The sequence below is a fragment of the Pan paniscus genome, chromosome 21 (genome assembly GCF_029289425.2).
Source record: "Pan paniscus chromosome 21, NHGRI_mPanPan1-v2.0_pri, whole genome shotgun sequence".
In the NCBI taxonomy this organism is placed as follows: Eukaryota; Metazoa; Chordata; class Mammalia; order Primates; family Hominidae; genus Pan; species Pan paniscus.
The window spans coordinates 21,517,600-21,540,358 of record NC_073270.2 but is presented as its reverse complement, the minus strand read 5'-3'; the positions used below and the strand labels follow the sequence as shown (position 1 = coordinate 21,540,358).

The window sequence follows — 22,759 nt, the reverse complement described above, 5'->3', positions numbered from 1 at the left end:
ATGTGGCATTCACAGCAGTATAGCTTAGAATATTGGCTGCAGTAGAAGAAATGCCAGATTGTATTTGCCCCAGTAAAGGTAGCCTTCATCTAGGGCTTTCTGAGGGACAGGCTTAGCATTTGGACATAGATAGTTGTGTTGGGCTTTATTTTTATTGACCTCATAGACTTTAAACAATGGCTCTTGCAATATTTGGGTACAAAAAGCATCAGTGTGGGTAATGTTTCAGCCTTTGACTTGTTGTGTAAGATTTTGTCTATTTGGGAATATTCTTAGTAGCTCAGATACTTGGCATGCATTTCATATCCAAGCCTTTTTGAGTGTTTTTAAAGTCCATCCATTTTGTGAATTTGAAAACTTACCCAGAAGTGGTGATAATGATAGGCTTGACCTCAGAATAAGCTGGAAATTACTTTTGTGGCAGACCGACAGTATCTAAGCATGTAGATACACATCGTCTTGCTGTATTCTGTGTTTTTCTTTGTTGTGTGCTAACAAAAGAAAATGAAATCAAGAAGACCAATATGTATTTTGGAAAACTAAAAATCATGATTTTCACTGCCAAATTAGTTTCCTGACCAAATTAAAGACCTGAAGAACAGTGAGTATGTCAAGCATTCATCTAATCTAAGATCTATTCTGAATCTTTACTTTTCTCAGCATTTCCTATATGAAATGTTTAAGTGGCAAGATGGGATCAGAATATGATCCTGGGATGTAGCTGGGCTGCCAGGTCCCTTAAAGGAGAATGCGTGAGATAATAGGACACCAAGTTACTGCTGTGCCGTTTGCCCAGGCACTGTGAAGTGCATGGAAGGAAGCACAGAAAGCGTGGGGAGAACTCACTGGGACCAGGTTTCCATCGATATGAGGTAGCAGCCAGCTGTTGAGAAACTGCCAGTAGAGAAGCCATGTCTCTCAAGTAGGGGGCCTGTCTCTTAGAACTTCAGCTTTCCAATGTGATGAGAATATTCTAATTAATAATTTGAAGATTATTGTGGCACACATAGAGATGGACTGTACATATTCCCCTTCAAGAAAGAATGTGCTGCCCAGCTACAAAAGTGGCGTTAGCTGATGGTTTCCAGCTCTTCACACCTTCGGCTTTCCATCCTTGGTCATACTCTTTGCATCATGGCCCCAAGCCAGTAACTGCCAGAGGCAGTAGTACAAGGGCCTCGCCATTTCTGGTCACACTGGACTCCTCTCATCTTTGCTCTGGAGCTTCCACTAGGCTGGCAGAGATTTGTCAGCTCTGCCTCGTGGTCTGAGGCTCCCCTGTCTAATCTTGCTGCCGTCTTTTCCCTTTCACAGGTGTTAGTCCTCAGTAGGCCATTTGTACTCCTATCTCCTCCATTGCAGCATGTTTTCCAGAAAACTCACCTTGCTATTATCATTAATTTTTTATCAAAGATACCAAATTGGGGTCTATAGTAAATTTTTCTGTTAAGAGAAAGTTTGAGTTAAAGAACCAGAGGATCTAACTTAGATGCAGGTGCAGGCTTGTCTTCATCTCTCGCATCTGGTGATCCCCAGGCCATCTCCAGATTGTGTTTGTGGTCCTAGAGTTGCTCATTTGGCCTGGCAGCCTAACTCCTGAGACCCTCATTCTTATTCTCAGTTCCAGAGTCTTTGCATTTCTTGTTCTAATCTCTTTGCTTGTGATTTTTTCCTGTAGGTTGTAAACCAGCTTGGGTTCTTGATCCTATGTGCCCATGGGGATGTTTGAGTTTAGGTTCTGTTGGTAAGACAATGCTCACGTGGGTTCTTATTAAGATATTCTGTAGAGAGCTGTTTTACTTATTCTGATTCCCTTTTAATGTAATGTAACTTGACATAACAACCTAGTTTTTATATTTAGCTCCTTTTTTTGTGTTATCCATCTAAAATTAATGTTAGAGCATATTGCAAGGGGAAGACTTATTTTGATTTTTTTTCCCCTTGAAACAGCCAGTTTACTTCTGTACAATTTATAGATGGATCTGTCATGCCTGGCATTTGGTGTCTGGCTTACAAAGGTTGTGTGTTCTCAAGGCAAGAGATTAATATTGAGCTCACTTTATTTAATATTGAAGTCATTTTGTTATGTGACATCAATTTCCCCACATTTTCTAATATGTTTAACTTTTTAGAACTAGTTGTGCATATAAATACTCGTAAATGTTTCTAATCTTTATAATAAGTAAGCATACAAATAGCTGGCATATCAAAGATTTCTCCTTGGATTCGAGCACATTAGCCTCTGGCTTTTGCTTTACCTTCATTTTACCTTCTTAGCAGAGCTCCCTCAGCTCACGGATACCTCCAGAGCTTCATCTTGTCTTATTTTAAACTCTCTCAAAAGAGAGCTCTCATGTACACACAGCTTCAGCTGCTTCCCATATCTGTTACCGTCCAAATCCTGCCTCTGTACTCCAGACCCATTTACACATTTGCCTAGAAGAACATTTCCAGTAAGGTCATCCCTTGACACCTCAAATGGCAGGATGTCCAGAATCAAACTTGACAGCTTATTCTCCTCGGGTCTAAGATTGCATCTGGATTTGATCTCTTGGATAAAGGTGTTGCCATCTACAAAGCCACTGGGAGCCATGGAGACCTCCATTTACTACAGCCCCTCTACCCACTTATCCTGACAATTTTATCTCCTGCATATCACTATTATATGTTCTCTTTACCTGGCCGGCCTTGATCCAGGCCTTCTTATTTCTCCTCTGAAATGCTACCATTGCCTCTCTTTAGTGACTGTGTCTACCTCCCCTCTCAGCTGCCTCCAGTTCACCTCCAGCTGGAACCCATTCAGGGACCACACTGCTCCCATGAGGACATTAAGCCCCCAGCCTCGCCTGCCTCTCCAGGCCCATCTCCTCCCCTTCTCACTGCCTACCAGCCAAACTGACCCTCCTGCTGCTGTGGTTCCTGTAAGGCAGCAAGCTGTGTTTGCCTTCTAGCATTCTCCCATGGCATTCCTTCTGTCCCTATCCACTAGGCGAATTTACTTCATCTTCTAAGTCTCAGCTCAAGTGTCCTCATTTCCAGGAAGCATTCCATGAAGCCACTGCTGAGGTGAAGCTCTTTCCCCCTTACGTCTGTAATATTTCGTGCAAACGTCTGTCAAGGTTTTTTTTTTATTAAAAAATTTTTTTTTTGCTAACTGATATTCTTTTCTTTATCATCTCTCTTGCCCACTATTCATGAAATCTTGGAAGGATTACATATTTTGTTTATATTTATTTTATTTTTCAAGAGTGAAGTCTGTTGTCTGGTGTGTAGGTATTTTTCACTCAATGGGATTTGGAATGCATGTGGGTGTGTTTGAGTGTTTGTCAGAATTATCGTGTAGTAACATTAGATATGAGATACCTTTGAGAGTTATGGGCTTGAAAGATAAGGTGACTTGAATAGACTTTCTCAAAAGAATACATAGATACATTTGGCCAACAAGTTTATGAAAAAACGTTTGACATCACTAATCATCAGGAAAATGCAAATTAAGATCACAATGAGATGTCATCTCACACCTGTTAGAATTACTATTATCAAAAGGATGACAGGTAACAAGTGTTGGTGAGGATGTAGAGAAAAGGAAATGCTGGTATACTGTTGGTGGGAGTGTAAATTAGTGCAGCCATTGTGGAGAATAATATGGAAGTTCCTCAAAAAAACCAGAAATAAAATTACCATATGCCCCAGCAATCCCACTTCTGGCTTTATGTCCCAAGGAATTAAAATCAATATGCAGAAGAGATATCTGCACTCCCATGTTTACTGCAGCATTATTCACTGTAGTTGAGATATGGAAACAACCTAAGTGTCCATCAGTGAATAAATGGATATAGAAAATGTGGTATGAATACACAGTGAAATACTATTCAGCCTTATAAAAGGAAATGCTGTGATTTGTGACAACATGGTTGAACCTGGAGGACATTGTTGCCAAGTGAAATAAGCCAGGCACAGAAAGATACTGCATGGGGCTGGACGTGGTGGCCCACGCCTGTAATCCAAGCACTTTGGGAGGCTGAGGTGGGTGAATCACCTGAGGTCAGGAGTTCGAGACCAGCCTGGCCAACATGGTGAAACCCCTGTCTCTATTAAAAATACAAATATTAGCCGGGTGTAGTGGCGAGCACCTGTAATCCCAGCTACTTGGGAGACTCAGGCAGGAGAATCACTTGAACCGTGGAGGCAGAGGTTACAGTGAGCTGAAATCATGCCAGTGCACACCAGCCTGGGCGACAGAGTGAGACTTTGTCTCAAAGAAAAAAAAGATACTACATGATCTCATATATATGGAATCTACAAAAGTCAAATTTGTAAAAGTTTGGGGATATTCTTAACTATAATTCTAAAACTTATTAGTTTTTTGGCCATTAATTTCATGAAATTCTTGCCACCAATTTCATTTTCTTGTCTCACTGAGTTGTTTACAGTCTCATTCTCTTTGTTTTCACTTTTCTTCCCAATCCTGTTCTTTGTCCAGAGACTAATAGTGATTATAATGAAAATGGGAAGGAGATGGTGAAAAAGAAGAAACCTGGGGAATCTGTCATTTGGGAAATTTTTATTTTAATATTTAAGAAATGGCTATTATTTAATTAAGATAAAAATAACATTTTAGGTTTTTTCTTGTTTTCTTTTGGAGGGAATTAAACTTGGGACAGTGATCTCTTTAAAACATTCAGGTAAGAAAGCTTGCCTGGGGCAAGTGAAAGAAACTATCTCATAGGAATACAGCATGAAGTGCAGTATTTATGTTATTGTAAATAGTTTCCTTTTCCTCTTCTAGAACTTACCTACAGTGAGTAATATGGGCCTGTCATGAAAATGTGTAATTTCATTTGTTGTTTATTTTCTTTATATCTTTTTTTAATAGAAAATACTGCAGTTTCTACCTGAACGAATTTTCTTTCGATGGCATTACCAGAGTATAGGTAAGAACAATTAAAAATTTTTTAGTAATATGAATTTCTTCCAGTTGAATTTTCAGTAATGTTTTATATAATTGATATCATCAAGATAGCTTATAGAAAGGAATATTAATAAGGGTATGGTATTATGGTAATGAAAACCAAGACAAGTTCAACCCTGACTTTGGAGACAAATATGTCTCTCTCTTCCTCTGTGTGCTCCTTAGAGTATAGTTCATAGGCCAGCAGCATAAGCCTCACCCAGAAGCTTGTTAGAGATGCAGAATCTCAGGTCTCAGCCAGACCTCCTGAATCACAGTAGTGTGTATTTTTTTTTTTTTTTTTTTTTTTTTGAGATGGAGTCTTGCTCTGTCGCCTAGGCTGGAGTGCAGTGGTGTGATCTCGGCTCATTGCAACCTCCGCCTCCCGAGTTCAAGTGATTCTCCTGTCTCAGCCTCCAGAGTAGCTGGGATTACAGGCATGCGCCACCATGCCCGGCTAATTTTTTTTTTTTTTGTATTTTTAGTAGAGATGGGGTTTCACCATGTTGGCCAGGCTGTCTCGAACTCCTGGCCTCAAGCGATCCACCCGCCTCGGCTTCCCAAAGTGCTGGGATTATAGGTGTAAGCCACCGTGCCCAGCCAAGAGAATTCTTGTTCTTTAAGCCTTTATCATTGACTGAAAATTATTCTCTTTGAATGCTTTAGGATGTGGCATTGAGAGGAAACTTGAAATAAAGCAAATTACCACAGCTGCCTTTTCTGTCCAGCTTTTAACATCTAACATCTCATCCCACTTGAATATACACAGCACAGCTGGAGTAATTCTGGGAAATCAATCGTGAATTCTGCCTTCCGTTTTAAACAGTGTCTCCTTCAATCCCCTGCCGTACAAGAGTCTAGCATTTCCTACAAGATTTCTTACTTACCAGATGATTGTATTTGTGGAGAGTGTGACCTTATGATGGAATCTAACTCTGTTTGATCATTCATTCATTCAAATATTTGTTGAGGGAGAGACATTTGTGTGCAAAGTTCTGGGACAGAAACTAAGAATATATCACCATTCTTGTATTGTATAGGCCTTTTGCCCAGTCAGGGGATAGATGAGAAAAATAATTACAGCAAAATTGTCTCTATGAAAGAAGTATGATGATAACAAAAAAGAAAAGTTGAATAATTCTGTTCAGAGGAATTGAGGAAGGCTTCAAGAGAGGTAACTTTGATCTGAGCCTTGAAAGGTGAACAGGTGCAGTTTGGAAAGGGTTTTCTGGGTGGGAGATCAATATGTACAAAGTTGTGGAACCTGAAAGAATGCAACATGATTAGTGGATATTCCAAAATTCCAAATCCTAAATTTCATTTAGGATTATTCAATTATTAAAATTGAATTGACTGTTATAGAAACTGAATTATTTGAAGTTATATGTTCTTAATTTAAAAAAGTGTATGTCAATTGAACCAAATGTGTAAATCATTACTTTAAGATTGTGCCTTTATCTTTAAATATTTCAAATACACAAAGAAAGTTTTCCTTTAAATTTTAGAGAGTTCTCCATCGCATTTCTGCTTAATTGAGACTTTCAGCTTGTGTTTTTAAATTAAAGTAAAAATAAAAATTTAAATGTAAGGTATAATCCAAAGAGACATCATGGGGATTTGTGGTGCTCCATGGTACCGTAGGAATGGCTGACAATGAGAAATAACTGCATGCAGTATTTTTTATCTGTGCTACATATAATCCTTCTTCAATTTTGTTTATATCATTTGTATGAAAACTATGCTAATTTTCTTTAGATAGCACTTTAGAATGTCTGAAGATTAGTAGGCTCTTCACAGCATGAATAAACTTATTAGGACTATGTGTGAAAATTAATTTGCATTTGTGTTGTGAAACTATGTGTCTAGTAGGCAGTGTGTAGTATTATTTTAATTCTGCCTAATACCACATAAACTGGTTAAAATTGCTGGTACAAGTAGCTTTTTACCCAGTTTGGCAGCATCTTAGCAAGAACAATGACTGGAGGCCTCAGACTCCTCAATTGAGATTGCCAAATACTGAGTTTCCTGAGCCATCTAATAGCAGTATGTGTTGTTTATCTGGTGTGCAGAACAAGCTGGTGCTGTAAAGTGGTCAGAATGAATAATATTTCAGAATGTTGAAATATGAGCATTTGCATGTAAAATAATCCACATTTATTACTGATGCTTATATACTTAAAGTCAAACAGGCTCTTTTCAGACAAATATATTTTTGCATAATAATCATATTGGGTGGAAATTGGTGTTGACACAGGTCCACATCGCTTCTACAGTGGTCTTTACTAGATGTGCTTTGGAATCAGGCATTTTCAGATTTTAGAATGACAATGTGGTGCGTTGATGTACAATGAAGCAAATAAATTAGAACATCAAGACAATCTTAACATAACACTTCCAGTGGCCTGGGCAGCGCCTTCTCCTCCCGGCCCCAACTAAGCAAGTTATTATTTCTATAGCTTAAGATAAGAATATGTACCATTAGTGGAATATCTACACACAAGATAGCCTTATTCGGGTGTTGCAGGCATATGAATTCAGATTAGGTTCTGTCCACTAATGACTTACACAGAAGAACTTCAGTTTTCCTATAATCTTTTGGATTTTGAAATGGTCCATAAGAGATTATGGATTTGTAATTATATACATATATACCTCACTGTACCTATTGAATTATTTCCAGTTTATTTGGATTTTTAAAACTGTTACCATTAGTCAGTCCAGGTCTTGACTGAGTTGTTGTAGAAACTTAGAAACTATAGGGAAATACCAGGTATCAAAGGAAAGGAATATGCTTTAAATATGTCCTCAGCATTGGCATCCTGACTTTTACAAAACTTCTGAGTCTTGGGCAAGGAGGGGCCTTCTCACCAACCAGTGTCTGATATTCTAGGTAGCAAATATTCCTTACCTACTAGGGAGGACATTCCTATACTAATGTCTTACTAATTAAATGTTACTGCAGCTGGTGGGGGACAGGGTATTCTGAAATGTTGGGTTAAAACCTTGAAGTTGTAGTTATACACCACTGATGCGGTATGCTTCTTGTCCCACACTGCAAATGACAGTGTCTCTAAGCAGAGAAACCTAAAATAAGGGCAACTGCTGTATTCTATGAGTCTCAAAGGCCACATTTTATCCTGAGAAGGAAGAAAATAGTTTGAAACATCAACCACCACAGTGCTTGAAGTCTGTTTCTTATCATGTCATCTTATTTTGTCTGTAGAAAACAGAGACATTCTATTTCTCTTAAAACTGCTTTTAAAGGGAAGGGATAGTCTGCGGTTTTTCTTTGTTTTGGTTTTTAATGGCTGGCTCCTTGCTTTAAATCGTTGAATGAGGAAACATATTTGAACTCGTAAGTTTTGCAATGTGAAATGAACATGGGTTCATTATTCCATCTGGAGGTATTTCTTCAAGTGATGTTTGTAGAGCAAGATGACCAGGGGAGTGGTTGGCACAATACTCATGAGCTCTGCATTGTACGCTAATATACAACTCAACTATTTGTAAATTTCCATTACTGACTACAAAAGAAAAAATTGTTTATCAAATTTTTTCTGAAGTCGTTTTTTAGGCCAGTAAATCATGGTGGATAAAGGTGACTGCTTGACATCTCATTTCTGGGCAATAATTAGAACTGATAGAGAGTGAGGCAATGGCAAAGAATCGCACTGGCAGCAAACCAGGGATATTTGGTATAAGGGCAGGCTGCGCATCGTCAACACAGGACCTAAGTTGTATGTGTGTTCACTTTAAGAAGGCTTACTGCTCTGGAGCCTCTAGAAACCAAGTTTCCTATCTCATTCAGTGTACAGTGCTGTGCCCGAACTCAATAATTATTTGTCAGGTAGGCAGAAGGATATATTTTGTATTAGAGATGTTTTATATAAAAAATGTTAAAAATGAATAATCCCTAGGTTTAAAGGGGTGGGGTTCAGTTATTGGAAAATTCACATATGTGCAATACCTCTATGTTTTTTATGAGTCATTATTAAATCTAGTTTGTTCACCTAGGTTTTTTATATACATAGTGTAAAAACCAAGGGCCTAACTAAGCTGAAAATTTGTTTTTTGCTTTTTAAGTGTATTCCAGGCTTTGGGCCTGGGACTAACCAGTGGCCCCACATTGCCTGGGATGTGAACATAGCCTCTGACCAGTCTCATTTCTCAAGGTCCCTACTGCCCACTGGGTCCTAACTTTTCCTTGGGAGCCTGAGTCTGGCAGCTTTCCCTGGTCCCCTCATTCAGACCATACCATACCTCACTCTTCCTGAGAGAGCAGGGTTTCCCTGTGCACTTCACACAGGACTCCCTCAGAAGTGCATCACAGCCAGGCTGGGTGAAATCAGGGACCCCACATGCCTCCATGTTCAGCAGGAGATGTCTGGAACTAATGCCCCTGGTAGCTTAGGGGCCAACTCACCTGGTGTTTTTCCATGCCCTCTCAGGGTGCTTTTACCGTTACTGCTCTGTGCTTCTTCCCCTCCCAGGCACTTCTTTGTGTTTTGCCCTCTGGGGGGTCCTCTTCTTGTGTTAAACAATAGCCCTGAAACCTCAGCCTCTTTCTTTCACCTCCCTGACCACCTGAAACCTGACTTTTGTCTGAAGCTCCTCTGTCTCCCTCAGGAGTGGGGGTGAGATCATGGTCTTTCTTTTCTCCCATGCCAATTCTAGACATCAGCCACCATTCCCTCTATGGAAACCTCTGTCCCTTTTACATGCCATCTTCTACCTCCTGGTTGCTGCCATGTCTTTTGACCTCCTGCTCGCTTGCCTTCCCCCCATCCCCCATGGCTTTGTTCTCTCCTAGCCCTTTTCCTTCATGCCAAGTTACCCATCAACCCCCACCGCAATCCTCTGTGCCTCAATGGCTTCAGACACTGATCTCTGTCTTGACCACATCCTCCATTCTCCTGATCTTTGACCCAATCACTTCCAGGTCGCCTGATCTTTTTTTCTTTTTTTTTCTTTTTTTTTTTTTTTGAGACGGAGTCTCGCCCTGTCTTCCAGGCTGGAGTGCAGTGGCGCGATCTCGGCTCACTGCAAGCTCCGCCTCCCGGGTTCACGCCATTCTCCTGCCTCAGCCTCCCGAGTAGCTGGGACTACAGGCGCCCGCTACCACGCCCGGCTAATTTTTTGTATTTTTAGTAGAGATGGGGTTTCACCGTGTTAGCCAGGATGGTCTCGATCTCCTGACCTCGTGATCCGCCCGCCTCGGCCTCCCAAAGTGCTGGGATTACAGGCGTGAGCCACCGCGCCTGGCCGATCTTTTTTTCTTATATTAAAAAAAAAAATATTTACGGGGGGTGGTTAACAATTTATACACAGTAAATTACATATATTTAAAATGCACATTTTGATAAGTTTTGACATAGGTATACATATATGAAATCATTACTACCATCAAGATAATGAACATAGGTACTACCCCCGAAAGTTTCCTCGTCCCGCTTGGTAATCCCGCTCTCCCATCTTTTCTCATCTCATCCCCCAGTCCCTAGGCAACCACTGATCTGCTTTTCTGGCCCTTGTAGACTAGCTTGCGTTTTCTAGAGTCTTACATAAGTAGAATCATGAAGTATGTACTCTTCTTTGTTTGGCTTTTTTCACTTGGCGTAATTATTTTAGGGTTTATTTATATTATTTCATGAATTAATAGTTCATTCCTTCTAATTTCTGAGTAGTACAGTATTCCATTGTGTGGACATGTCATAATTCCATAATTTATTCAGGTATTGATGGTCATTTGGATTGTTTCTAGCATCTGGGGCTATTATAAGTAAAGCTACTATAAACATTTATGCTCGTCTTTGTGTGAACATATGGTTTCCTGTCTCTTGGGAGTGGAATGGCTGAACCATGTAACAGTGTATGTTTAACTACTAGACTGTTTTCCAAAGTGGTTGTACCATTTTATATTCCTACCAGCAACATAAGAGCTCCAGTTACTCCACGTTCTCTTCAACATTTGTTATGATCAGTCTTTTTATTTTAGTGATAGTGGTATCTCATTGACTAATAATAATAATCTTAAGCATCTTTTTTATGTGCTTATTTGCCATTACTTTGTCTTCTTTGGTGAAGTTCAAATCTATTGCCCATTAAAAAAAATCTCAGATCGATGCCTTGGAAATATTTTCTCCCCGTTTCTGGCTTGTCTTTTCATTCCCTTAATAGTGTCTTTGGAAAAGTTGAAGTTTTTAATTTTTAAGAAATCCAGTTAATCAGTTTTTTCTTTTATGGATTGTGCTTTTGGTGTCATGTGTAACAAATGTTTGCCTAACCCAAAGTCACAAAGATCTTCTATGTTTTCATATAGCAGTTCTATAGTTTAGGTCTTTGATCCATTTTGAGCTAATTTATGTTAATTTCAATTTTTTAGTGGAATGCTGGTTCCTCATGCTTAGTGTGGATCTTGTAGTGCCAGGAAGTTCTCTGTTCGTATTCCACTGGCCTCTTCTAGCAGGCTTGGCATACCATTAGCCCAGAGGGAGTTTCTCTCTTTCTTGCTCCTTGTTTGATGCTGATGGTGTACTGCATTGTGTGTAATTTGGTTTGAAGTGTGATATTGAGAAGGAGGTTTTAAAAAATTAAAACTAAATAAGAAAAGATTTCATAATGTTAAAGTTTTAGGTGAGAAATATCTGTATGATCTCCTGGCCTTAAAAATATTATTAAAAGATCTTTAAAAGATTGTTACTTATTCAAAGAGAAATTGTCAAATGTGACAATTCTTACAATCTAAAATGAGAAGCAAAGAAATAGATTTTGAAAATATTATTGATGAATTTGCTTTCTTCAGAGCCAGGAAAGTAATATTATAATACATTCTTTGTTATAAATAAAATATTTAAACTAATGCTGTGAGTTTTAATACATCCAATTTTACATTTTTAAGCTACTTTAATGTTCTGCACAAGAAAAAAAAAATTAAAAGTACATAGAAACACACATACAGAAGTATACCCTTTTTCTTTTCCCTCTGGTTCCTATATGGTTCAGCGGAACATTAGTATTTAAAAATTTAATATTGTTCATTATGGATTCTTTGCATTTTTTAAAATGCAATTTTTAAAAACCATTGCATGAAAATATTTATCTTGATTAATGAGTTTTTTAGTATCCCTTAAATTTTTTTCAGAATCTACACTCTTCTCTCACTAGTCGCAGCCCTGACGTTTTTACTGCCTCTTCAAAAGTAGTAAGACTTACATTCAAAGGATATTTATGGTTAAAATGTAGTAAAAGTTAGCCAATAGAAATTAGAAATTCATAGAATCAGCCCAAGTAATTAGATCTTATTTACTTATTCTTTCAGTTATTCCCGTGGTCAAGGCACAGAAGAGGTGGGGTGGGTATAATTATAGTTTGGATAAGAAGTTTAAAAATCCAAACAGGCATGACATATATAGAGGAACTTAAAAATTAAAACAAAATGAGAAATGACTTGATAATGTTAAAGTAGAAATATCTTTGTGAACTTAAGGCCTTAAAAAATACCTACAGAGGGCTGGGCGCAATGGCTCACACCTGTAATCCCAGGACTTTGGGAGACCAAGGTGGGCGGATCACCATATGGTGAAACCCCATGTCTACTAAAATACAAAAAATTAGCCAGGCATGGTGGCGCATGCCTGTAGTCTTAGCTACTCAGGAGGCTGGGGAACAAGAATCACTTGAGCCCTAGAGGCGGAGGTTGCAGTAAGCTGAGATCGCGCCACTGCACTCCAGTTTAGGCTACAGAGTGAGACCCCATCTCAAAAAGAAAAAAAAAAAAGCCCTACAGAGGCCAAGCAAGGTTCTCAGCTACTTATTACCAGTCCTCATGCTATGTGCCTCCACTGCACATGTTTTTCTTGCTAATTTTTTTTTTTTATTATTAAAAAAGAGTTCCTTAGAGAATAGCTGATGCCCTGTCCTGTGTGGAAAATGTGCTTACCACATACCCGGCACTGTTCTGTGCATTTATATGTATTAACTCGTTTAAATCTCACTGTCAGTTGTCTGATAAGTACTATTGTCACCTCATTTTACAGATGAGAAAACTCAGGCATAGTGAGATGAAGTTACTAACTTAGGTTACAGTTAATAAATGCAGAACCTAGATTTGAACCCTAGCAGTCTAGCTTCTGAATCTGACTTATAACTGCTAAGCTGTACTGCTTCCCATGTACAAACGAGTTTTTCAATACAACAGAATAGATTAGATCAAATACATATGTATTAGTTTTCTGTTGCTGCTGTAACAAATTACCAGATAAATTTTAAAAAGTTTGGGACCATTGACCAATATGGGTCATGTGTTCTATATGTCTGCATGTAATGCCCTTTCTATATATATTTTTCTCCTTTGTGTGTAGAGAACAGTGGTTATAGGCATCTGTAGGTAGTCCAAATACTTAAAAAACAACACTAACGGCCGGGCACGGTGGCTCACACCTGTAATCCCAGCACTTTGGGAGGCCGAGGCGGGTGGATTGCCTGAGCTCAGGAGTTTGAGATCAGCCTGGCTAACACGGTGAAACCCCATCTCTACTAAAATACAAAAAATAGCCTGGCGTGGTGGTATGCACCTATAATCCCAGCTACTCAGGAGGCTGAGGCAGGAGAATTGCTAGAACCCAGGAGGTGGAGGTTGCAGTGAGCCGAGATCGTACCACTGCACTCCAGCCTGAGCGACAGAGCAAGACTCTGTCTCAAAAAAAAAAAAAAAAAAAAAAGCACCACCACCACCAAAAACAAGCCAGACCCATCTTAACAAGGGGAAGGACTAACAAGCACCAATGCTCACACACAATGACCAGGAGAAAGTATTTCCAAGAATATGTTGCAAGATGATGGATTAGCCAGATGGCTGGAAAGAGAACTGTCTGTGCAGACTTTATCATCAGGTCTCCTGGGAGGTCTAGTATCTGTTGGCTCTGCCAGCCACCATGAGGTCCTCATAAGGTGTAATGAAGTAGATGTTAAACTGACTTAGAACAAACTGTCCAAGAATGGATGAACATGGGGACAAAGAACAAGGCCCCAGGTTGAGGAAAGGTGTGGGCTAGATGGACACTTGAACCTTAGCTGTGACAGAGAGAGCCAGCCTAGTAAATGCTGGCTCTAGACCAAAAATTACTGGATACAGTTTTGTGAAGGGAGAAGTTGGGGAAGGGGAGACACTTTCACTTCATTCACTCAAGCACAAACTATTAGTTATTTAAGTGCTAGAACCTAGTCTGAGTCATGATGATGAGTTTCCTCCGAGCCCTAGTGTTAGTTGTTATGAACAGTAGAATCGTTCTAAAAGGTTCCTTCGGATTGCCAGTGATTTTGTTCTGGCTAATGAATTTCTAAAGAGTATGCATTTAGTTATTATATATGTATCTATCAATGTAGCTGTGGCTTGTATCAGTTGCCAAAACACTGGCTCTCTTGTTAGAGGAGCTCTATGAAATTCATTGGTGGAGTAAATATGATTTGATATCCAGTTGTTAAAGAGCTATCACAAACTTTTCCTCAGAGGATCTAAGTAATTTTTTTCTTAAAAGATCTGAAATTTGACTGAGAGGAAAGTTCTCTTGCCTCAGATTTTCAGTATATTTCTGTTTTAAAAGATCATCTCCTTTTTTGAGGTTAAGATCCCGTTTTAGAGGCTACATAAGATATTTAGGTGGGGTTGCCATCTCCATACTGAGGTCATGAATACATTTATAGAAGACTTAGTAATAGTGTTCTATCCTCCTAAGAGAAGCTTTTCTCATTCTAGTGGGCTGCAGCACCAGTTTTTGTAGTTGACTGGAGTTCCGAGTCAGCCTTGATTCTGCCTCCTTGACAGTGACCAAAGCGCTCTGCTAGAGGATTTATTGATGGACCAAACCCCATAAATGTGGTTGTCATTGCCAGGAGAGAAACATGCCATTCTAAGTATTTGTAAAATGTTCTTGTAAAAATGTTTTGTGAGCAGTTGTTTTACATTATTTTTACCTTTAGAGATTAAAAAATAAAAGCATCCATTTTATGCATGACAAGAGATATATGCGCATAATCCACTGTGGGCATTTGGCTTACCTTAATATCAATCATTTTGACTGTTTTAAAAGAATTCTGAAGAGATACATACTTAAGGTACTTTTATCTTGAAAACGTCTTTCCCTCTGTGACATTGCTTTGCTTCTGAAGGTCAGCCTTCTTCCTTTTATTTTTAAAAAGTATATTTTTGTCATAAGTACATATTTTCTTAAAATAGATCTTTGATATGCATTTATATACTCTATTTATAATTCATTATTTTAAACTTTCAGGCTCAACTTTAAAGAAGCTTCTACACACTGGAAATTCTATTAAGGTATTTATTTTATTGTGTAATGACATTTTTTATTACTCTTAAATTTGTTAATGCCACAAAGTAACAATGTTAGGGCATTTTGGAAAAAAGATCTTTAGAAACCACTTGACTTAGTTTTAATTTTTAATTGAGAAATTATATTGTTAGGGTTTTGTTCTTACATCATAACTTATTGCGAGAGACATTTTAAATAGTATTAGGAGAAAATGGGTTGGGCCTCAGAGTTTAGAGTTCTGAGTTCTAATTCTGATTCTGCTGGGTATGGGTAGGGACCATGGGCAAGGCACTGACTGCTCCAGTTTTATCATCAGAAAAAGGAAGTGCAGTCGCCCTCTAAGCTTCAGAGCTCACATGCTTGATTCTGTCCATCTTGGTAACCTGGTTGTTAAAATTATAGTTGTCTCTAATTAATTTTACTAATTGTGAGAGCCATTGTGGGAGAAAAGAACAACAGGGTCTCACTCTTGAATATTTATTTGTGGCAGATTTATAGGTTAAAATTGGTTTATTTTGAAATGGATATGTCTTTTATTATAACATATACTTCTTGATGCTGAGATAAGATTACCCTAAAACATAAGTGGCAGAAAAAATTCAGCCTGGGATGAATATTTTATGAAAGGTAATTCACTTGGAGTTAATTAAGTTGTGCGAATGCCTTTAATAAGCTAATATATTGGTTGGTTTACATTGGCTTAAACAATCACAGCCTCTTAAAACTTGATATGTTAACTATTTCTTACATGTTGAAAAAAAACGAAGTGAGTTATTCCTAGCGTCACTGTAGATTCTATATTTTGTCCCTCTTATTTTAAGGAAATAGGCTTATAGTTAAAACCTATCAGGTTGTTAATCTCATGTTTATAACTACCCTTATTTATATTTAGTTCTCTTAAATACAGTTAACATATAACAATTGGAGACTTGTGGTAGAATTTCATAGAAACTTCCCTCTTGTTCAATTAAATATAATTTGATTAGATATACATAGAGCTGGCCAGGCACAGTGGCTCATGCCTGTAACCCCAGCACTTTGGGAGGCCGAGGCAGGCAAATTGCCTGAGGTCAGGAGTTCGAGACCAGCCTGGCCAACATGGTGAAACCCCGTCTCTACTAAAAATACAAAAATTAGCCGGGCATGGTGGCATACGCCTATAGTCTCAGTTACTCGGGAGGCTGAGGCAGGAGAATTGCTTCCACCTGGGAGGCAGAGGTTGCAGTGAGCTGAGATCATGCCACTGCACTCCAGCCTGGGCAACAGAGTGAAACTCCATCCCCCCACCCCCGCCTCAAAAAAATAAAAAAGATATACATAGAGCCTTCTCTTCCCTCCCCTCCCCTCCCCTCCCCTCCCCTCCCCTCTCGGTCTGATGGCTGAATAGTAATGTTACCACTCATTTTACCTGCTTGGGAGAGGAGGACAGGTGTGAGTGGGCATGGAGGTTTGTGCAGAACAGTGGTGGAGTCCAGGACTGTGTTTGGAAGTACACTGTGAATTTACCCCATTAATGGGGCAGTACTGTCACCAGCTGGGGTGTCTGTCCTAGTGTATTTTGGCTTCTATTGGGAGAAAGCAGAATATTTTTATTTATTTATTTAGGCTTTTCTCCACTTTTTGGTTTGGTTTTCTGGCAAAGCTTTGTGTTTGACTTGCAATATTCTTGCTCTGGTGGAGTCAGCACCACCTTGAATTAATTGAAAGGAGATGAGGCAGTCACTCCAGTTGCTGGCATTTGGAGCTCACTACATCTTTCAGCTGCATGTGACATTTTTTCAACCTCTTTTGCTTTTTTTTTTAATTGACATAATCTTTTCAGTTATTTAGGAATACAGAAATGGAGGGACATGTGCTTTTGAATTCTAGGAATGGGATAAATTTGAAGTGTAAAGAAAGAAAAAGGACACATCTCCCTATGTTGATGTCTCCTACAGCGCGATGCTGGCAATTCAGAGCATGGCAAAGGTGTTGGAGAAATAGAATAGGGACATAAGGTATAAGAACAGCTGCTCTGTCTCATTGAGGTTATTTAGCTCCATATCTTCTGATTCTCAAGAACATTATCAACATGGCATATTATAGTGATAGCACATGTAAATTTGGAGGGAGATTATCTTTGTCATTGTTTTTATGGATAATTGAGGCCGTGGGTACTGTTGCCTTACAGAATAAGATATTATTAACAGGAAACACTTACATAGTGCTTACTGGGAGTTAGCCATTGTGTTATTTGGTTTACATATGTTAACTCAGTCTTTATCATAGTCTTTTGTGGTAAATGTCTTATCATCCTTATTTTACAGATGGGGAGACTAAGGCATGGAGAAGTTAAGTGGTTCTCCATGGGTCCCAGCTAGAAAGTGGCAGAGCTTACATTTGAACCCAGGCACTTTGGCTCCAGAACCCGGGCTCTTAACTCTTGTGCTGTATTACAGCATCTTTGCTTATTTGTCACTAAGTGAAGAACTTGGTTTACTACTTAACACACCTTTAACTTGTAGTTTTTCTTTCTCAAGACTGATGCTACATTGTAATGCATTTCTGTAAATACATGTGTTTCATTTTCATTGTTTTTAATTTTGTTTTTAGATAAGATGTGAAGGAATCAGGCTGTTTCTTCTGTGGCTTCAAGCACTTCAGACAAACTGTGCAGAAGAGCAGGTGCTGATTTTTGCTTGCCTGGTGCCTGGTTTCCCAGCAGTCATGTCATCCAGGGGCCCTTGCACACTGGAGACACTCATCAATCCCAGCCCTAGTGTAGCTGATGGTAAGTTATGTTAGCAGATCTCCCATGTTGAAATTACTCTTGAACTTACGTTGAGGAATTCTTACTTTTTCATTTTCTTGAATAGAAATCCTGATGGAGTCTGAAGAGGAATTATTCCCCTTTCATATTCACTGTAGATTCTTACATACCTTAGAATCAAAAGACTTGGAGCTTATTTTATGTGAAATGAAAACAGGAGAAATGTACTGAAGTGATGGAAGCAGGAATAGGAGGGGACAGATGTTGGCAGTAGCAGGAAGTAGAGACACATGGGAAGTCTGGACTGGTTTTCTGGCTGTTAATGAGATTAAACTCCACCATCCAAAGCTATTGTTTTTATTGTTCTTATCACTATTGTTCGTAAGTGGACATTCATCTGCTCACCAGGATCTTATTTTGCCACTGTATTTTCCTGCATCATCTATGGAAGGACAATAGTGGCCTCATGGGACTGTTAACGGTGGTCATTTGTGTCCTGTGAGTTTTCAAGGAACTTGCCTGTTGGGACCATTGATTTATTACTGTATATTGCGTTATTGCTTAATGACTGGCATTTGATCTTGGGCTGACCAAAGCAGAATTTGAACGGGAAAGAATGGTGCAGCAGGAGAAGGCGCTTCGTGGGCATCTGGGCTGTGTTTCCAGGCCCTTTATGCACACTGCCTTGGAGTGTGCTCCTCAGTGTGAGCTGCTTCAGTGGATGGAGAGATGTATTTTAATAGAGACCATTTTTAAAACCCTAAATTCTGTTTAAAATTTAACTTTGGTGAATGAGCTCTCATCATTTTCTGTCCTTTCAGTAAAGATATATCCAGAAGAAATCACTCCACTCCTGCCAGCCATATCAGGGGAGAAGATTGCTGAGGACCAAACCTGCTTTTTTCTTCAAATACTGTTGAAGTATATGGTTATTCAGGTCAGAGAAAAATTATAACTATTTCAGTGATGGGTTTATTCTCAGCAGGAAGAGGAAATATTGCCTCTTTTCCCTCTGTGTATCTATATTTTTCCTCTTTCTTTTTCTTTGAGGTGATTTTATGTGATATTTCAGCAAATGCAGAGTATGTACCATTTTTTAGGTCACTTCAGCAAGACCAGCTGTATGTACTATTTTGTGAGTGTGTTTAAACCATTTTTCTCTCTTTACTCCTTTCCTACCCCTAATCTCTATGCTTGCAAGACAGGTTGAAGGAGGAGGCGGGCCCAGAGGCTGAACAGGTGGACAGGAATAGGCAGAGCAGACCAGGGGATCTGAAGGGAAGCACATGGAGCAATCTCCTCATGCCATTGGCACAGGCCTACTTTATGTCATGTATTATTTTTCTCATATGCACCAATTGCCTACAGAACTGAAGTAACTGGTTTATGATTTTAATAGGAGATTTGTGACTCCTGGTCTAGATTTCTGAATAATAGTTAGAATAAAATGTACTGATTCTTTTTTCTCAGCAAATACTTCTCTTGTCCTTGAGTTCATCCTGGGTATTGTCCAGTATCTGTCTTCCCCTTCACAACCGAGTTGTTGAAGTAATAATCTCTACTGAGTTCACATCCTTATTCATGTTCTTTTGACACCCACTGTTAGCTGCCTTCTGCCCTGTCACTGCTAAAGTGGCAAGCCCCAAACCACAAGGGTTCTAGGGTCAGCCCAGAAGGAGGGCACACTTCAGGTTTTGCTCTCCTCGTTCTTCGAGGGGATTTGACTACCCCTCCTTCATGAGATTCTCTCCTCTTCTGATATTTTCTCTGGCAATTCTCCTCCCTTCCTTTCACTCCTTTCTAGTTTTCTTTAGGGAACTGTGCTTTTCTCTGCTGTCTCTCAAGATTCAGTACTTGGCTGCTCTTTCTGAATACTTAGCAATTTTGTCCCCTTTCCTTGCCCCTTTGCCTTTAGCCAGCAACAGAAACACAGGACTTCACAATCCTGAGAACCTGACTGGGGCATGCTTTCATATTCTGGAAACTCCACATTTGAACTCTAATGGCCCATTCTAGATGCATCTCAAATGCCAGCTGTTCAGAAGTGTTTGGACATTCAATTTATCCTGGAAAATCAACAGAGTATCCAGAACTTGTGTTGGGGGCCTTGGGTTCTCATTCTAGGTGTGTCACTAATGAGTTGTGTGACCTCAGATAAGGCGGAGGGAATTGATATAGGATAGAGGTTTGCATGCAGACTGTGAACTTCCTAATTGTGTGCTGAGTTTTAGGTGCATATCTGTGCCTCCCTTCTGCCTTCTCTTCTGTCGATGGAGATGAGTTCTCAGAGCACAGCTTTTGGCAGGTTATGGATGCTGAACCCCGCTGCCCCTGCGGTAGCCAAAGCATCTCATCCCTTTACCTCAGGTGCTGCACAAATTTCATTTTCTAAGTGGGCATGTCAGGAAGGAAGTTGGGAAGCCCTGCTTTAGAGTGCTCTGTGGTCTAACAAGCATTAAGAACCACCAACAGGTCTTCTCTAAGGGCCGTGTTTCCCTAAGTCATGTTGGGGGTGACTGCACTTGTGTAACCAGGCTGTCCTCCTGGCTCCTGAGGGGCGGTCCCAGCTATTGAGCAGTTTTGGAGTGCTCCCACTATGCAAACACTGATGGGTTTTTGAGGGGGAGGATATTATCTCAACGCAATGAAACATTTAAACTTAATCCATAGTGGACTGGCATGCCTGGTTTATCGTAGCCTTTGAATTTTTTTAATACGGAGAATGCATTTTCCAAGATTCCATGGCTTTTGCCTTTTGATATTGATTTTACATGTAGGTAACATTGGTTGAAATTCTTGAGAGGGATTGTTTCTTTAATTTCTATTTATTATAAATGGCCTTTTTCTGAGTTTAGAAAAAAGCACCTGATTGTTTGTGACTAAATATTTTAAAGGCACAAGGAATGTTAGATAATTACAAAAAACGTAGAGAAAAAATATGGGCATGATACATTACAGCACGTTATAAAAGATACGATATCATTGAGCAATTTGGTTCTAAGTAAAAATGCTGTTTTTAACATAGTTACTGTTTTGTTTTGAAGTATTCATTCCTGCCATCTTTTGAGCTTTGTTATTATTTCATTACATGATTGTCAATATTATTTGTCATTTTTTACATTTAGGTTAGGAATTTTAGTAACATAACAACACTTCAGTTTAGTATATGTTAATTTGAAATATAAATATACATATGTTCTTTTCCACATATTATCCAAAGGCTGCGAGCTTGGAGTGGAAGAATAAGGAGAATCAAGATACTGGTTTTAAATTTCTTTTTACATTGTTTCGAAAGTATTATCTTCCTCATTTATTTCCATCATTTACTAAGTTAACAAACATCTACAAACCTGTACTTGGTAAGTACTGTTGGAGCCGTGTATAGAGGATATCCAAAGGAAAGCTATGCAGTCTCTTTCAAAGTGACCTTTGATTATTTTAAAGTAAAATAGTCATTTTATTTTTGTATTGAATGGTAACTTTATTATTAAATGTTTAAAGTTTCTTAATAAGTGATTTTAATTATTTGTACCAACTAAGATATACCTCAGCTCACAGCAGTAAAAGGGAACCGTGGCTCCTATACTCAGAAATAATTTGAAATGTATTTATCATATTTTTGGTATAATTACATTGTCATCTTTTAATGTAAAAATCTCTGCATTTCCTAAAGTCTTTCCTTGTGGGTGGTGGGGTATGGTGACCTCAGGCTTTGCTCAGTGACTGGAGGCCAGCCCAAGGCAAACAGCTGCCATTGTATGCCTTTTATTTTATGCTGGGTCCTGCATCCAGCAGCTACTACTGACAGGTGCTTATGGAGAACCAAATTTTAGGTGATTGGACAAGCTATGGACAGTAAGCCCCAGAGGACTAGGAAACAGAAAGGAATTTCCAATTTGGCTCCTGATGTTTTTTTCTTCTGTAAGAAATGAGGACTCACAGGACAGAAGCATCCCTTAGAGTGGTAAAGGTGGGGGTCAAATCTTCCTCTCCCTATTATTTAAAAAGGTAAAACTAGTTCAAATGAATAATTAAAAACAGTTTTGGAGGGGAAGTGGTGACACGAGATGTTACTTTTTTGGGGAACATGGTCACCTGATTCAGTTGTCTGTACTCTGTGTGTTTCTATGTATGCGTACACACATACACACACACACACACACACACACACACACACACACACACACACGGGGAGAGAAGCCAAAACTTGGTGAGTTTTGAAAGATGTAGAATTACTGACTTTTAGGTGCACTGGGACATGTATTTCTTTAGCTATATATATGTGAATATTTTTTCAAAATTTGTTTCTGATTTTATATGTAGTCTAAATTCATTTTAAAAACATGGTATATTGTTAATATTCCTAGATTAAAAGTTATTTGTTGATCATTTTTCTGCCTCATACAGGTATTCCAGATATACAAAAATTATTAAGATAGAGAGTTGAACTTATGGCAAGTAGTATCTCAAATCCAATACCATATAATTTTCATATTGATTATGGAATTTAAAGAATGAGAAACTGACTTCTTATTAAGTCTTTGGAAAAGGTAGCATTTGATGCCTCAAAGGTGAAATGTGACTTTCTTAATTCTTTTAAATATAAAGTAGATGATATTGATTCTGTTTCATTGGATTCATCTAAAGGGAAAAGGATATAAACCTCTAAAGTTCAGTGGATTTAATCACTGCAGTGTTAGATGTTAAAATACCTAAAATGATGTTTTAAAA

General features: G+C 38.8%; 1 protein-coding gene across 2 annotated transcripts in view; it reads left to right on the top strand.

Annotated features, from left to right (window-relative positions):
* RALGAPA2 (Ral GTPase activating protein catalytic subunit alpha 2) overlaps positions 1-22,759 on the top strand; it is a 326,457-nt gene that overhangs the window by 54,273 nt on the left and 249,425 nt on the right. For both annotated transcript variants that reach the window (XM_008962966.5, XM_063600987.1), the window contains exons 4-8: positions 4,877-4,934; positions 15,241-15,284; positions 17,872-18,049; positions 18,850-18,965; positions 21,249-21,387. In XM_008962966.5, the coding sequence (XP_008961214.1) occupies positions 4,877-4,934; positions 15,241-15,284; positions 17,872-18,049; positions 18,850-18,965; positions 21,249-21,387 (535 nt within the window). The remainder of the gene's footprint in view (positions 1-4,876; positions 4,935-15,240; positions 15,285-17,871; positions 18,050-18,849; positions 18,966-21,248; positions 21,388-22,759) is intronic.